Source organism: Salmo trutta, chromosome 32 (genome assembly GCF_901001165.1).
Source record: "Salmo trutta chromosome 32, fSalTru1.1, whole genome shotgun sequence".
NCBI lineage: Eukaryota > Metazoa > Chordata > Actinopteri > Salmoniformes > Salmonidae > Salmo > Salmo trutta.
In genome coordinates, this window is record NC_042988.1 from 30,858,743 (window position 1) to 30,873,874 (window position 15,132).

The 15,132-nt window shown below is 44.4% G+C and overlaps 2 protein-coding genes across 4 annotated transcripts in view; one reads left to right on the forward strand and one right to left on the reverse strand.

Moving 5' to 3' along the window:
- The first annotated feature begins 52 nt into the window (after positions 1-52).
- On the forward strand, positions 53-10,609 carry bri3 (brain protein I3). Its single transcript, XM_029728739.1, has 3 exons — positions 53-236; positions 620-737; positions 7,809-10,609. The coding sequence occupies exons 1-3, from the start codon at positions 71-73 to the stop codon at positions 7,939-7,941; spliced, it is 417 nt and encodes a 138-aa protein (XP_029584599.1). The 5' UTR covers positions 53-70; the 3' UTR covers positions 7,942-10,609.
- Positions 10,610-12,216: 1,607 nt separating this feature from the next.
- LOC115171696 (brain-specific angiogenesis inhibitor 1-associated protein 2-like protein 1) overlaps positions 12,217-15,132 on the reverse strand; it is a 73,545-nt gene continuing 70,629 nt past the window's right edge. For all 3 annotated transcript variants that reach the window (XM_029728745.1, XM_029728744.1, XM_029728743.1), the window contains one exon: positions 12,217-13,509. In XM_029728745.1, the coding sequence (XP_029584605.1) occupies positions 13,437-13,509 (73 nt within the window). In that variant the 3' untranslated portion in view covers positions 12,217-13,436. The remainder of the gene's footprint in view (positions 13,510-15,132) is intronic.

Below are 15,132 nucleotides of genomic sequence, written 5' to 3' on the forward strand. Positions count from 1 at the left end.
CAATTTGTGTGGGAAGAAGAGGGCCAGCCAAGGCAAAGAAAGAGAAAGATAACTTGAGGACGCAACAGATATGGACAGCAAACCTCTTCTCCAAGACCGTCCTCCCGCGTATGCTAACGTCGTCCCGGGGGCGTATGAATATGGCCAGCAGCACAATTATGGAGCTATCCCCGCCCCGACCCCTGCGCCCCCGGGCTTTCAACAGCCGCCGCCATATCAGTACCCCACTGGCCCAGGCAAGTAGATCACATTGTAGGGTTGTTACCTAACGTCCACAGCTCGCTCCTGGAGTATGACGTCGTTACGCGCCGATGTGCAAATGCTGGAACCGCCATAACGTAACTTTTTTTATTTTAGGTTTATAGAGTAGCCTACACATTGTAGACTGTAATACCAATAATAATTTGGGTGGCTGCTTATATTTGTCACATTTCACACATGTACAAGTGTGTATTAGAGTAGTCTACTGGGTTCGTTATTTTACTAGTGAAATACTATATATTCCTTTACCTCTCTTGACTGACTGAAACGGAAACTAACACTCATGACTTCCCCTTGTAGTTCAGATCTAGCCTAATTCAACCTCAAACTCCTCTCCCCTCCCCTTATCCTACCACAGGGTTCCAAGGAGGCCCCAGTGCTCAGATGGGCCCAGCCATAGCCCAGCAGCCCTACCCTGGTACATACACGATCATCCAGCCCTCTGTGGTGGTGGTGGGGGGCTGCCCAGCCTGCAGGTGAGACACCAGCCCCAAACAACACACTCATAGTGGGGAAGCATACTGTATGTTTGAAGGGGGCACAGAATTCAATACAACAGTATTGTATCTATGGAGGGGGAACTATTTGGATTTCTGGCCGCCTTCAATTCAGTCTTATTGTTTTATTAAATTTTAGTAAAGTAACCTTTGACTTCTCAGTTCAAATCAAATTTTATTGGTCACAAACATATATTTAACAGATGTTATTGCAGGTGTAGTGAAATGCTTGTGTTCCTAGCTCCAACAGTGTAGTAGTAGCTAACAATTCACAACAATACACACATCTCAAAGTAAAATCATGGAATTAAGCAATATATAAATATTAGGAGGAGTTGGTTGACATCACAGGATGCACCGCATATGATGTCACCTGGTTAGGTTATGGTCTATCTTTTTCAGAGAGAGAAACAGAAACCTGCTGTTTTCACCTATGTTGACATTGGGGTGATGCTGGAGATGATGAATGAGTTTGGAAAGTGTTGAAATGTTCCATTAAGCTGTTATTCGCACAGAGCTGAACTCTCTGAAAGCCACAGGGTGGAGTAATGCTATAACAAGCGTGTAACAAAGGTGATTTAGAAAGAAGAGCATTGTTTGAAACCTTGAGATGAACCGCAGTTGAAGGGGGAACCAGATTTGTATTTGGTGCATGTGACAAATACAATTTGATCTGATTTGGGAGAAGGTGTAGGGGTCTGCCAAACCAAGACAGGTCAGTAGGCTAATCTGCTGTCAAGGAAAGCCTTTTCAGTGTCTATCAATAGTGTTCCTGTGGTGAACACGTGGTTTCCATGTGTCAAATGACCATTGTCTTCTGCTCCATCTGTGTCTAAAGGATGTTCCACAGCATAGCTACATGTGAGCATCACGATAACAGTATTACACACACACACACTGCGGGCGGGCGGGCAGGCAGGCAGGCGGGCGGGCAGGCCGGCCTAGTACACGCCAAAGCTGCTGCTGTAGGGGAAAGCTTCATTTCGAGAGTGACCGCAGTGGTTTCAATTTGTCTGACACATCCTTTTAGTGTCAGCTGCTAAGAACACAGACATGTGACAGGAGAGAGGAAGTTGATTGACTGTACTGTATGATGCTTTTGAAGGTCAAACGTCAACGTGGTCTTGTATGAAAAATGGTCAGGGTCGTGTTCTTTAGGTCATACAACGGAAAACGTTTGTCCTAATAAACATTGAAATGTTTTGCAACAGAAAAGGAGTGTTTCTTATTAGACAAGTCAAGGTAGCTGGTTCCTGTTTGTCTGTTTTATTCCGTTTGGTGCCTAATGAACATGACCCAGCAGCTGTAGTGTCTGTCTTGTGTTGATTTTGTAAAAAGAAAAAAAATCACATTTAGTGTTTTTAAAATGAACATAATAGTCTAATTGATGATAGACTACACTAATGGCACATTTCCAATGAGACTTTACATCAGTGTTTGGTGTAAATACAGACTTTTTTTTGTTTTCACTTCTGAGGCCTGGACCACCAAGTCAAATAATAGAGCCTGGTTTCTAGGAGTGTTAGATTGAGAGTAGAGGGAGACGGCCTGTTTTAGTTTGTCACCACTAGATTGAGAGTAGAGGGAGACGGCCTGTTTTAGTTTGTCACCACTAGATTGAGAGTAGAGGGAGACGGCCTGTTTTAGTTTGTCACCACTAGATTGAGAGTAGAGGGAGACGGCCTGTTTTAGTTTGTCACCACTAGATTGAGAGTAGAGGGAGACGGCCTGTTTTAGTTTGTCACCACTAGATTGAGAGTAGAGGGAGACGGCCTGTTTTAGTTTGTCACCACTAGATTGAGAGTAGAGGGAGACGGCCTGTTTTAGTTTGTCACCACTAGATTGAGAGTAGAGGGAGACGGCTTGTTTTAGTTTGTCACCACTAGATTGAGAGTAGAGGGAGACGGCCTGTTTTAGTTTGACACCACTAGATTGAGAGTAGAGGGAGACGGCCTGTTTTAGTTTGTCACCACTAGATTGAGAGTAGAGGGAGACGGCCTGTTTTAGTTTGTCACCACTAGATTGAGAGTAGAGGGAGACGGCCTGTTTTAGTTTGTCACCACTAGATTGAGAGTAGAGGGAGACGGCTTGTTTTAGTTTGTCACCACTAGATTGAGAGTAGAGGGAGACGGCCTGTTTTAGTTTGTCACCACTAGATTGAGAGTAGAGGGAGACGGCCTGTTTTAGTTTGTCACCACTAGATTGAGAGTAGAGGGAGACGGCCTGTTTTAGTTTGTCACCACTAGATTGAGAGTAGAGGGAGACGGCTTGTTTTAGTTTGTCACCACTAGATTGAGAGTAGAGGGAGACGGCTTGTTTTAGTTTGTCACCACTAGATTGAGAGTAGAGGGAGACGGCTTGTTTTAGTTTGTCACCACTAGATTGAGAGTAGAGGGAGACGGCCTGTTTTAGTTTGTCACCACTAGATTGAGAGTAGAGGGAGACGGCTTGTTTTAGTTTGTCACCACTAGATTGAGAGTAGAGGGAGACGGCTTGTTTTAGTTTGTCACCACTAGATTGAGAGTAGAGGGAGACGGCCTGTTTTAGTTTGTCACCACTAGATTGAGAGTAGAGGGAGACGGCCTGTTTTAGTTTGTCACCACTAGATTGAGAGTAGAGGGAGACGGCTTGTTTTAGTTTGGCACCACTAGATTGAGAGTAGAGGGAGACGGCTTGTTTTAGTTTGTCACCACTAGATTGAGAGTATAGGGAGACGGCCTGTTTTAGTTTGTCACCACTAGATTGAGAGTAGAGGGAGACGGCCTGTTTTAGTTTGTCACCACTAGATTGAGAGTAGAGGGAGACGGCCTGTTTTAGTTTGTCACCACTAGATTGAGAGTAGAGGGAGACGGCCTGTTTTAGTTTGTCACCACTAGATTGAGAGTAGAGGGAGACGGCCTGTTTTAGTTTGTCACCACTAGATTGAGAGTAGAGGGAGACGGCTTGTTTTAGTTTGTCACCACTAGATTGAGAGTAGAGGGAGACGGCCTGTTTTAGTTTGTCACCACTAGATTGAGAGTAGAGGGAGACGGCCTGTTTTAGTTTGTCACCACTAGATTGAGAGTAGAGGGAGACGGCCTGTTTTAGTTTGTCACCACTAGATTGAGAGTAGAGGGAGACGGCCTGTTTTAGTTTGTCACCACTAGATTGAGAGTAGAGGGAGACGGCTTGTTTTAGTTTGTCACCACTAGATTGAGAGTAGAGGGAGACGGCTTGTTTTAGTTTGTCACCACTAGATTGAGAGTAGAGGGAGACGGCCTGTTTTAGTTTGTCACCACTAGATTGAGAGTAGAGGGAGACGGCCTGTTTTAGTTTGTCACCACTAGATTGAGAGTAGAGGGAGACGGCCTGTTTTAGTTTGTCACCACTAGATTGAGAGTAGAGGGAGACGGCCTGTTTTAGTTTGTCACCACTAGATTGAGAGTAGAGGGAGACGGCCTGTTCCTGTTTTAGTTTGTCACCACTAGATTGAGAGTAGAGGGAGACGGCCTGTTTTAGTTTGTCACCACTAGATTGAGAGTAGAGGGAGACGGCCTGTTTTAGTTTGTCACCACTAGATTGAGAGTAGAGGGAGACGGCTTGTTTTAGTTTGTCACCACTAGATTGAGAGTAGAGGGAGACGGCCTGTTTTAGTTTGTCACCACTAGATTGAGAGTAGAGGGAGACGGCCTGTTTTAGTTTGTCACCACTAGATTGAGAGTAGAGGGAGACGGCCTGTTTTAGTTTGTCACCACTAGATTGAGAGTAGAGGGAGACGGCCTGTTTTAGTTTGTCACCACTAGATTGAGAGTAGAGGGAGACGGCCTGTTTTAGTTTGTCACCACTAGATTGAGAGTAGAGGGAGACGGCTTGTTTTAGTTTGTCACCACTAGATTGAGAGTAGAGGGAGACGGCCTGTTTTAGTTTGTCACCACTAGATTGAGAGTATAGGGAGACGGCCTGTTTTAGTTTGTCACCACTAGATTGAGAGTAGAGGGAGACGGCCTGTTTTAGTTTGTCACCACTAGATTGAGAGTAGAGGGAGACGGCCTGTTTTAGTTTGTCACCACTAGATTGAGAGTAGAGGGAGACGGCTTGTTTTAGTTTGTCACCACTAGATTGAGAGTAGAGGGAGACGGCCTGTTTTAGTTTGTCACCACTAGATTGAGAGTAGAGGGAGACGGCTTGTTTTAGTTTGTCACCACTAGATTGAGAGTAGAGGGAGACGGCTTGTTTTAGTTTGGCACCACTAGATTGAGAGTAGAGGGAGACGGCCTGTTTTAGTTTGTCACCACTAGATTGAGAGTAGAGGGAGACGGCCTGTTTTAGTTTGTCACCACTAGATTGAGAGTAGAGGGAGACGGCCTGTTTTAGTTTGTCACCACTAGATTGAGAGTAGAGGGAGACGGCTTGTTTTAGTTTGTCACCACTAGATTGAGAGTAGAGGGAGACGGCCTGTTTTAGTTTGTCACCACTAGATTGAGAGTAGAGGGAGACGGCCTGTTTTAGTTTGGCACCACTAGATTGAGAGTAGAGGGAGACGGCCTGTTTTAGTTTGTCACCACTAGATTGAGAGTAGAGGGAGACGGCCTGTTTTAGTTTGTCACCACTAGATTGAGAGTAGAGGGAGACGGCCTGTTTTAGTTTGTCACCACTAGATTGAGAGTAGAGGGAGACGGCCTGTTTTAGTTTGTCACCACTAGATTGAGAGTAGAGGGAGACGGCCTGTTTTAGTTTGTCACCACTAGATTGAGAGTAGAGGGAGACGGCCTGTTTTAGTTTGTCACCACTAGATTGAGAGTAGAGGGAGACGGCCTGTTTTAGTTTGTCACCACTAGATTGAGAGTAGAGGGAGACGGCCTGTTTTAGTTTGTCACCACTAGATTGAGAGTAGAGGGAGACGGCCTGTTTTAGTTTGTCACCACTAGATTGAGAGTAGAGGGAGACGGCCTGTTTTAGTTTGTCACCACTAGATTGAGAGTAGAGGGAGACGGCCTGTTTTAGTTTGTCACCACTAGATTGAGAGTAGAGGGAGACGGCCTGTTTTAGTTTGTCACCACTAGATTGAGAGTAGAGGGAGACGGCCTGTTTTAGTTTGTCACCACTAGATTGAGAGTAGAGGGAGACGGCCTTGTTTAGTTTGTCACCACTAGATTGAGAGTAGAGGGAGACGGCCTGTTTTAGTTTGTCACCACTAGATTGAGAGTAGAGGGAGACGGCCTGTTTTAGTTTGTCACCACTAGATTGAGAGTAGAGGGAGACGGCTTGTTTTAGTTTGTCACCACTAGATTGAGAGTAGAGGGAGACGGCTTGTTTTAGTTTGTCACCACTAGATTGAGAGTAGAGGGAGACGGCCTGTTTTAGTTTGTCACCACTAGATTGAGAGTAGAGGGAGACGGCCTGTTTTAGTTTGTCACCACTAGTAGAGTAGAGGAGACGGCTGTTTTAGTTTGTCACCACTAGATTGAGAGTAGAGGGAGACGGCCTGTTTTAGTTTGTCACCACTAGATTGAGAGTAGAGGGAGACGGCCTGTTTTAGTTTGTCACCACTAGATTGAGAGTAGAGGGAGACGGCCTGTTTTAGTTTGTCACCACTAGATTGAGAGTAGAGGGAGACGGCCTGTTTTAGTTTGTCACCACTAGATTGAGAGTAGAGGGAGACGGCCTGTTTTAGTTTGTCACCACTAGATTGAGAGTAGAGGGAGACGGCCTGTTTTAGTTTGTCACCACTAGATTGAGAGTAGAGGGAGACGGCCTGTTTTAGTTTGTCACCACTAGATTGTTACCACTATTTGCATTGCCAGGTTCACTAAAGGGTTCTAGTCCAGTTTGTGGCCTTGGCACACTCTGATACTCAGCTGATAAGCAGTGGCGGTGTAAACACACCCATGACATGTACATGGCACACAGCAGGGCAGGTGCAGGCTGGCAACACACGCACGCACACACACACACACACACACACACACACACAGCAGGCAAAACGTCAAAGTCCACACTACATTTGCGCTCCACCTGTTGCTCACATATTTTTGCTGTCCACCGTTACTTTTAGAAAAGGTTGTAACTAGAGGAAGTACAGCTTCAACTGGAAGTTACCTTTTCTCGTAGCAGGTTAGGAGACTTAGGTTAGGAAAAGGGTTAGGGCTAGCTAAAATGCTCTCCTAACCTGCTCTAAAAAGTAACTTCTGGTAGCTGCACTCCTTCTAGTCACAACGCTTATAAACACTGTTTCAATATGTCACAAAAAGCACTTCTGATTTTAACACCATGATGTGATTGTGATGTAGGTGTATAGTGTAATCACTACAGTTGAACATCTAGACATATTTGGGTCTATACAATGTAGGTTTCCTCTAAGGGGAGTTGACAGATGCATTGGACATGATGCTAGTCAGCCAACATGTGGAGTCGTAAGACTAGCTGTTAACCCCTGCAGCTCTGTTCCTTCTAGTAGCCACTCTGGTCAGGGGAAGCCACTCTGGTCAGGGGAAGCCACTCTGGTCAGGGGAAGCCACTCTGGTCAGGGGAAGCCACAGTTAACTCTCTCTCCATGTGATTCTCCAGGTCACACAGTGAGACCACAGTGTGATGATTATGTTCACGGCTCATACATCTAATAGCACTGGATTACCATGGAAACCTAGAAAGCCCTGAGTCACAATGACTGCTAGAAAGTATAGGCTACTTATTATTCTCTCTCTCTCATTATTAGTTATTTGCCATGTGGCGACTTGACACACAACAACAGAATGGTTCAATCTCTACACCAATAGGTGCTCCTTTTCCTGCGCTTGGTTTTTGGGAGGTGGATGCATTGACATGAGTTTTCTCAGTCCTAAAAAATGCTTTCTGGGGTGGATGGGAATTTAGTTGCTAATTGATGAGTTACATTTTTTTTGCTTGAATGTTGTTACATATATGATCATTTTTAAACTTCTTATCTCATAAAACCACACAAATCCTTAGTTATAAGCAAACATGTTTTTGCTCAGGTGGCCCCTTTTTTGCTGGAGAGCATCACCAGAGACCAACTTTCTGTCTCTTTAATGTGTGTTTATCTTTTTTCAGAGTGGGCGTGCTGGAGGATGACTTCACCTGTCTGGGGATCATGTGTGCCGTCTTCTTCTTCCCCCTGGGGATCTTATTCTGCCTGGCACTGCGCCAGAGGAGATGTCCCAACTGTGGCGCCACCTTCGGGTAGAAGAACCAACCAGTAGCTAGCTCATCCTCACAGCCCAGCTGGGTCTTAGAACTGTGTTGTTTAGAATTATTACACACTGAGGATGCCATGGATTTTCTATACAATGATTAAGTAGTCGCCACAATGAACTTATAGCCAGCCATTCATTCTGATAATATGATAGAGGTGCATGTGAAAAGCTACATTTGCACATGGTAGAATATACTTTGGTAGTATTATCTAGTGAAGAAGCCTGATCTTTGTCTATCTACTGCTGGTGCCTTTATTACGCTATAGAGCAGAAAACAGCCAGGGGCCATATTCCACAAAGCGTATCAGAAAAGATCCTAGGATCCCGTTTTAAGACAACAACAAAAATCTCCCAGCTCAGAGTAGGTTTTATGATAAGTTACTGCTCAGACAAACTGAGCCAGGAGAAAAATCAACTCATAAAAGTTTCTCCGTTGGTAATCACGACAGTTTGAGGTAGCGCAAAAGAAGGGTAGTGATGATGCTCATTGACATTGTTGCAAATGAGAAGGAATAACCAATCAGGACGAGGCCCTGCCAGCTGTATAGCACGCTTCAGACAACTACGGTGAATGTTGCAGTGGTACAACGTTTGATATCATCTGCCCGACACGATCACTTTGTCTACTTTTAATTTAGCCTAATATGTTGGTTTGCATATGTTTAGAATAATGTGATGGGCATATTGCACTGAATCATACAGTTTGACAGTTAAAATATGACCGTTATATCAGCACACTTCTGTTCAACACATCTAAATAGCTTTGGCACACTAGGCATCGAGTCACTTTCTGAAACGCTTTATGTAACATTATCGGAAAGGTCTAATTTTACCAAACACAATCAGTTAATATAGGCTGTAGACGCTTTCCATTGCCCAACCCACAAGCACGGCTACTTTTAGGCATCTGTTTTTAATGTGATATTGCGCTCAAAGGGATAACTTTAAATGACATGATGTAGGGGTCATGAAATCATTGAAAGAGAACTGTGGGATTGTTTATTAGCCTAGTGGTTGTAAGTATTTAGGCATAGGCTGTCATGTGAACGAAGCCTTGTGAAATCATTATCCAAGGTACAAGGTGTACATTATTATGGGTTGATCAAATAGAAATATCAAACATTCTTTCAACTCCAAAGCAACTGCCTGTCTATGGTGCAGGAACCACTGCCTTTTTCTATTACCAAGACACCTGTTGGTAACTTAACTGGTTAGGACAGCTCATGAGGTTTCCTAAATATCTCTCGACTAGGTGGGGGACTGTTATGACTAAAGCTTTCCGCATAGCTTTTATTTTTACCCATAAGAGTAGGAGTAAAATGTCTTTTAGCACTTACGACCAAATGTTTTACTCTTTGTGGATACGGCCCCAGGGCGCATATTCAAAAAGTGCATCTGAGTAGGAGTGCTAGGAGATCTAGGATCAGGTCCTCCCTGTCCATATATACCTTGTGCATTATGATTTAAAAGCCAAACTGATCCTAGATGGGCAATCCTACTCTGAGGCTCTTTGATATAGGCCCAGAAAGGGATTGTGATCATTATGTGGCTCAAGACGTGGATCAATAACAAATCATTTACTTGATAGAATTCCTTTATTTTGTCATGTTTAATCAAACGGAGGCACAAGTTGATTTGTGCTCAATGTTAAATTCCAATTGCGCCGCACCTGGGAATTGTTCAGTTCTGCCACTCCTGAAGCGCCTTCTGTTTCATGCAGTCACATTCTAGGATTAATTATGTATTTTTTAAAGAAGACTCATTATGTTGGGAAATGGTTTGTCACTGTACAGGTATATGACTATAAGGAAATGACCCATCGAGCGAGAGCCGCTTTAAGCAACCCTTTTGAACCTCTGTTTTGAAGCCTTTGAGAATGCTGCCCCTACTCAGTCTGGGCCAGTGTCACAGAATATCTTTTCCCAGCTTGACTCTGGCTGGGGGAGGGTTTTAAACGTAACACTGAGACATTGAAAATGTGTCTTTGAGCTGTTGTCTGTTCTGGTTTCTTTTTATTCTGTGGCCATGTCATATTTTCAAGGGTATGATTATGATAGATTGCTTTTATATAGGTCTGCAGACCTCAGCGTTTCTTATTGGACACGACCAGGTAGTCCCTCCCTGTTTCAGTCCATTTTCTACCGTTTGCTGCCTAATGAACAGGGGTCTCTGTTCCAATATCCTTTCATGTTACTATAACCACTTAGAATGCATGCCCAATAAAAATGTGCAATCTAAGTAGTGTGGATATTAGGACATAGGTTGAAGCGCCCTACACAGCTCTGTAGAGTTCACCCAGGTCAAGTCGGACACCACGTCTTTGACCTACAACCAAGCGGACTCAGCCAAGGGAGGGAGGAAAAGCATGCATGTTTTTGCATACTACAAGCAGGTTGACATGTGTAGCCTTCTTAGTATTCTTCTCAGTGACAACTCAGTCTGCGATCCTCCCTACAATAGACAATCAACCGAGAATGTCTCAGTACCCATATCTCTCTACACCAGTAGTGTATTGTTACTGTCCATGTCATGTAATAAAATGGGGTTATATATTGGGGGGTGTATTTTACATGGATCTGCTTTGAAACACTACACACGCTATCATGATTGAGGTTATTTTTTATAAGAGTTATTGTAAATAAACACGAGTGCGGTACATGTCTTGACTGATCTTTTAAAACTTTTCCTGGCCCGTATTCATAAAGCGTCTCAAAGTAGGAGTGCTGATCTAGGATCAGGTCCCTCTTTCCATATAATCAGATTAATTATGGTCTAAAAAGCTCAACTGATTCTAGATCAGTGCCCAATCACTTTGTAGAAGACAACCCTGTTCTTGTTCAATTGGACCCAGTTGTAAGGAACCGGATTCAGTTTTTCAACCAGTTAATGATTAGAATCAGAGCTGACATCCAGAGTTGAACATGAATGTGATCTCTGCAAACTTCAGGGAAATTGCCTTTAAAAGGTCTATTAACAGTGTGCCTTGGATTGAAGCCCGGCCTTTCTAGTTATAAACTATGTTATATATTATTGGTCATAACATTTATAATTCACCAATAACAATTTATCACGACAAAGAGTTGAAATAACGAGAAGACAAGCAGTGAAGCAAAATATACTGAACAAAAATATAAATGCAACATGCAACAATTTCTAAGATTTTACTGAGTTACAGTTCATATGAGGAAATCAGTCAATTTAAATACATTCCTTAAGCCCTAATCTATGGATTTCACATGACCGGGAATACAGATATGCATCTGTTGGTCACAGATGCCTTAAAAGTAGGGGCGTGGATCAGAAAACCAGTCAGTATCTGGTGTGACTAGCATTTGCCTCATGAAGCACAAAACATCTCCTTCGCATGGAGTCGATCAGGCTGTTGATTATGGAATGTTGTCCCACTCCTCTTCAGTGGCTGTGTGAAGTGGCTGGATATTGGCGGGAACTGGAACACATTGTCGTACGTCGAGCCAGCGCGTCCCAAACATGCTCAATTGGTGACATGTCTGGTGAGTATGCAGACCATGGAAGAACTGGGACATTTCAGCTTCCAGGAATTGTGTACAGATCATTGCGACATGGAGCTGTGCATTATCATGCTGAAACATGAGGTGATGGTGGCGAATGAATGGCACGACAATGGGCTTCGGGATTTCATCACGTTATCTCTGCATTAAAATTGCTATCGATAAAATGTAATTGTGTTCGTTGTCCGTAGTTTATGTCTGCCCATACCATAACCCCACCGCCACCATGGGGCACTCTTTTCACAACATTGACATCAGCAAACCACTCGCCTACATGATGCCTTACACATGGTCTGCGGTTGTGAGGCCGGTTGGGCGTACTGACAAATTCTCTAAAATGATGTTGGAGGCGGCTTATGGTAGAGAAATTAACATTTGATTATCTGGCAACAGTTCTGGTGGACATTCCTGCAGTCAGCATGACAATTTCACGCTCCCTCAAAACTTGAGACATCTGTGGCATTGTGTTGTGTGACAAAACTGCACATTTTAGAGTGGTCTTTTATTGACCCCAGCACAAGGTGCACCTGTGTAATGATCATGCTGTTAAATCAGTTTCTTTATTTGCCACACCTGTCAGGTGAATGGATTATTTTGGCAAAAGAGAAATGCTCACTAACAGGGATGTAAATACATTTGTGCACAACAATTGAGAGAAGTACGTTTTTTTATGCATATGGAACATTTCTGGAATCTTTTATTTCAGCTCATGAAATATGGGACCAAGACTTTACATGCTGCATTTACATTTTTGTTCAGTGTATATTTGTTTATTTTCATACAGCAATGTTCCAAACTCAGGGAGTAGGCAGGGCAGACCAAAGAAAAATAATAAAATTAGCCACTAGGTTGAAAATGCCTTCCATGAAGCATGAAGATAAAAGCAAAATGCCTGCACGGTCTATGGGAAGTTATGAGTTCCATTTAACAACGTATGTCCACAGCACTACTGGGTCATATTCATTAGGAAATGTAATGGAAAACATTTTAAAACAGTTGAAAGTTTCTTATCAAACAATAAGAAACATTCCCTCAAAGGTTTCAGTCTGCTTTCTTCCGTTTGGTGCCTAATGAACATGACCCGGGCTACCTGAATAACAGACAGGTGAGAGACGTTTCACAGAATGATTACTGTTGGTTTGTTGAGTTAAGGTAAACAGGTCTAAAATCTTCCACTAGTAACAGCAGCACTGTATGAACACTTAACTGTAAAACCAATCAGCAAGATGACAATGACACACAACCAATCAAATTCGTTGTACACTTCTTGGAAGGAGTTGAGGGGGAAAAACGATGTGTGCGCTTCCCTTGAATGAGTATAGTTATATTCCACAGTCGCCAGCTGTTGGTCTTTAGTAATGATAGCAACAATGCAATTTTACATATCATATTTGAGATACACAATAACAAGAGCAACACTACCATAAGGACCTCCGTAAATTGTGATGCATAGGTCCCGTATTTATACATTCATTTATCTACTGCCCTATGGCAACGAAAAATCTTTGACGAGTGGTTGAACAAGCAAAAAAAAAAAAAAATTGTCAAATACATTCTGATATTTCAACGGTCCAATCTCAGGCTTTCCTCGACTCCTTTTTGCACACGCCCAGCGAGAACGCATGTAGTATGTCGCCACTCATCATCGCCGACAAAAATAGGTCTAGAAAATCTATATATGTGCATCTGTTTACATAAATAAATCCTCCCACCTTCACAGGGAGCGTTTGCAGCAGTAGGGCAACTATGTATTAGACAATGTCATTTCTAATGGCATCTGTAGTAGTGAAATTACTGGATCTTTAGCACAGCAGCCCACAGTGTCAAGTTGTCCTGTCCACTAGTGTCCGGCCCTGTGTCCATCCGCCTGGAGGAGGAGGGGGGACAGCATGGGGTGATGCCCAGCTGGAGGTGCCGCTCCTGTGAGAGGTGGACAGGAGGGTGGGTCTGGAGGTTTAGATGACTGGGCCTGAGCGGTCATTGGTGACTGTGGGACGTAGCTTGACTGCAGTGAATGGGTTCCCTCCCCTAAGGAGACAGAGACTGGTTAATACAGGTGTGATGATTTTATGACACTTGGGCCCTATTTGAACAAACCTAACACAATGGTAAATCTTAGCACTGGCGGTAGCGTTACAGCTTTGGGGTGTGTCAAAAATACTTTAGCTATTTTCACAACAGGAATTATGGGCGCATTAGGTGGCAGTGGCATGAACAGGCTGGGTCAATCAGAACGTGCTCCATGGCTAAATATGTGTTGCTTCAAGTTGTGTATTTATGGTCTTTTATGTATTATGTTGTCATCAACTCCAATTCGAATGAAAATAAAGGGAACACTTAAACAACACAATGTAACTCCAAGTCAATCACACTTCTGTGAAATCAAACTGTCCACTTAGGAAGCAACACTGATTGACAATAAATTTCACATGCTGTTGTGCAAATGGAATAGACAACAGGTGGAAATTATAGGCAATTAGCAAGACACCCCCAATAAAGGAGTGGTTCTGCAGGTGGGGCCCACAGACCACTTCTCAGTTCCTATGCTTCCTGGCTGATGTTTTGGTCACTTTTGAATGCTGGCGGTGCTTTCACTCTAGTGGTAGCATGAGACGGAGTCTACAACCCACACAAGTGGCTCAGGTAGTGCAGCTCATCCAGGATGGCACATCAATGCGAGCTGTGGCAAGAAGGTTTGCTGTGTCTGTCAGCGTAGTGTCCAGAGCATGGAGACGCTACCAGGAGACAGGCCAGTACATCAGGAGACGTGGAGGAGGCCGTAGGAGGGCAACAACCCAGCAGCAGGACCGCTACCTCCGCCTTTGTGCAAGGTGGAGCAGGAGAAGCACTGACAGAGCCCGGCAAAATGACCTCCAGCACGCCACAAATGTGCATGTGCCTGCTCAAACGGTCAGAAACAGACTCCATGAGGGTGGCATGAGGGCCCAACGTCCACAGGTGGGGGTTGTGCTTACAGCCCAACACCGTGCAGGACGTTTGGCATTTGCCAGAGAACACCAAGATTGGCAAATTCGCCACTGGCGCCCTGTGCTCTTCACAGATGAAAGCAGGTTCACACTGAGCACGTGACAGACGTGACAGAGTCTGGAGACGCCGTGGAGAACGTTCTGCTGCCTGCAACATCCTCCAGCATGACCGGTTTGGTGGTGGGTCAGTCATGGTGTGGGGTGGCATTTCTTTGGGGGGCCGCACAGCCCTCCATGTGCTCGCCAGAGGTAGCCTGACTGCCATTAGGTACCGAGATGAGATCCTCAGACCCCTTGTGAGACCATATGCTGGTGCGGTTGGCCCTGGGTTCCTCCTAATGCAAGACAATGCTAGACCTCATGTGGCTGGAGTGTGTCAGCAGTTCCTGCAAGAGGAAGGCATTGATGCTATGGACTGGCCCGCCCGTTCCCCAGACCTGAATCCAATTGAGCACATCTGGGACATCATGTCTCGCTCCATCCACCAACGCCACGTTGCACCACAGACTGTCCAGGAGTTGGCGGATGCTTTAGTCCAGGTCTGGGAGGAGATCCCTCAGGAGACAATCCGCCACCTCATCAGGAGCATGCCCAGGCGTTGTAGGGAGGTCATACAGGCACGTGGAGGCCACACACACTACTGAGCCTCATTTTGACTTGTTTT

What these genes read in the sequence shown, in the direction of transcription:
- bri3 (XM_029728739.1), top strand. Translation starts at nt 71, where the DNA reads ATGGACAGCAAACCTCTTCTCCAAGACCGTCCTCCCGCGTATGCTAAC. An exon ending in TCAGTACCCCACTGGCCCAG is followed by an intron (nt 237 to 619) that starts GCAAGTAGATCA and finishes ATCCTACCACAG; the next exon opens with GGTTCCAAGGAGGCCCCAGT. An exon ending in GGGGGCTGCCCAGCCTGCAG is followed by an intron (nt 738 to 7,808) that starts GTGAGACACCAG and finishes ATCTTTTTTCAG; the next exon opens with AGTGGGCGTGCTGGAGGATG.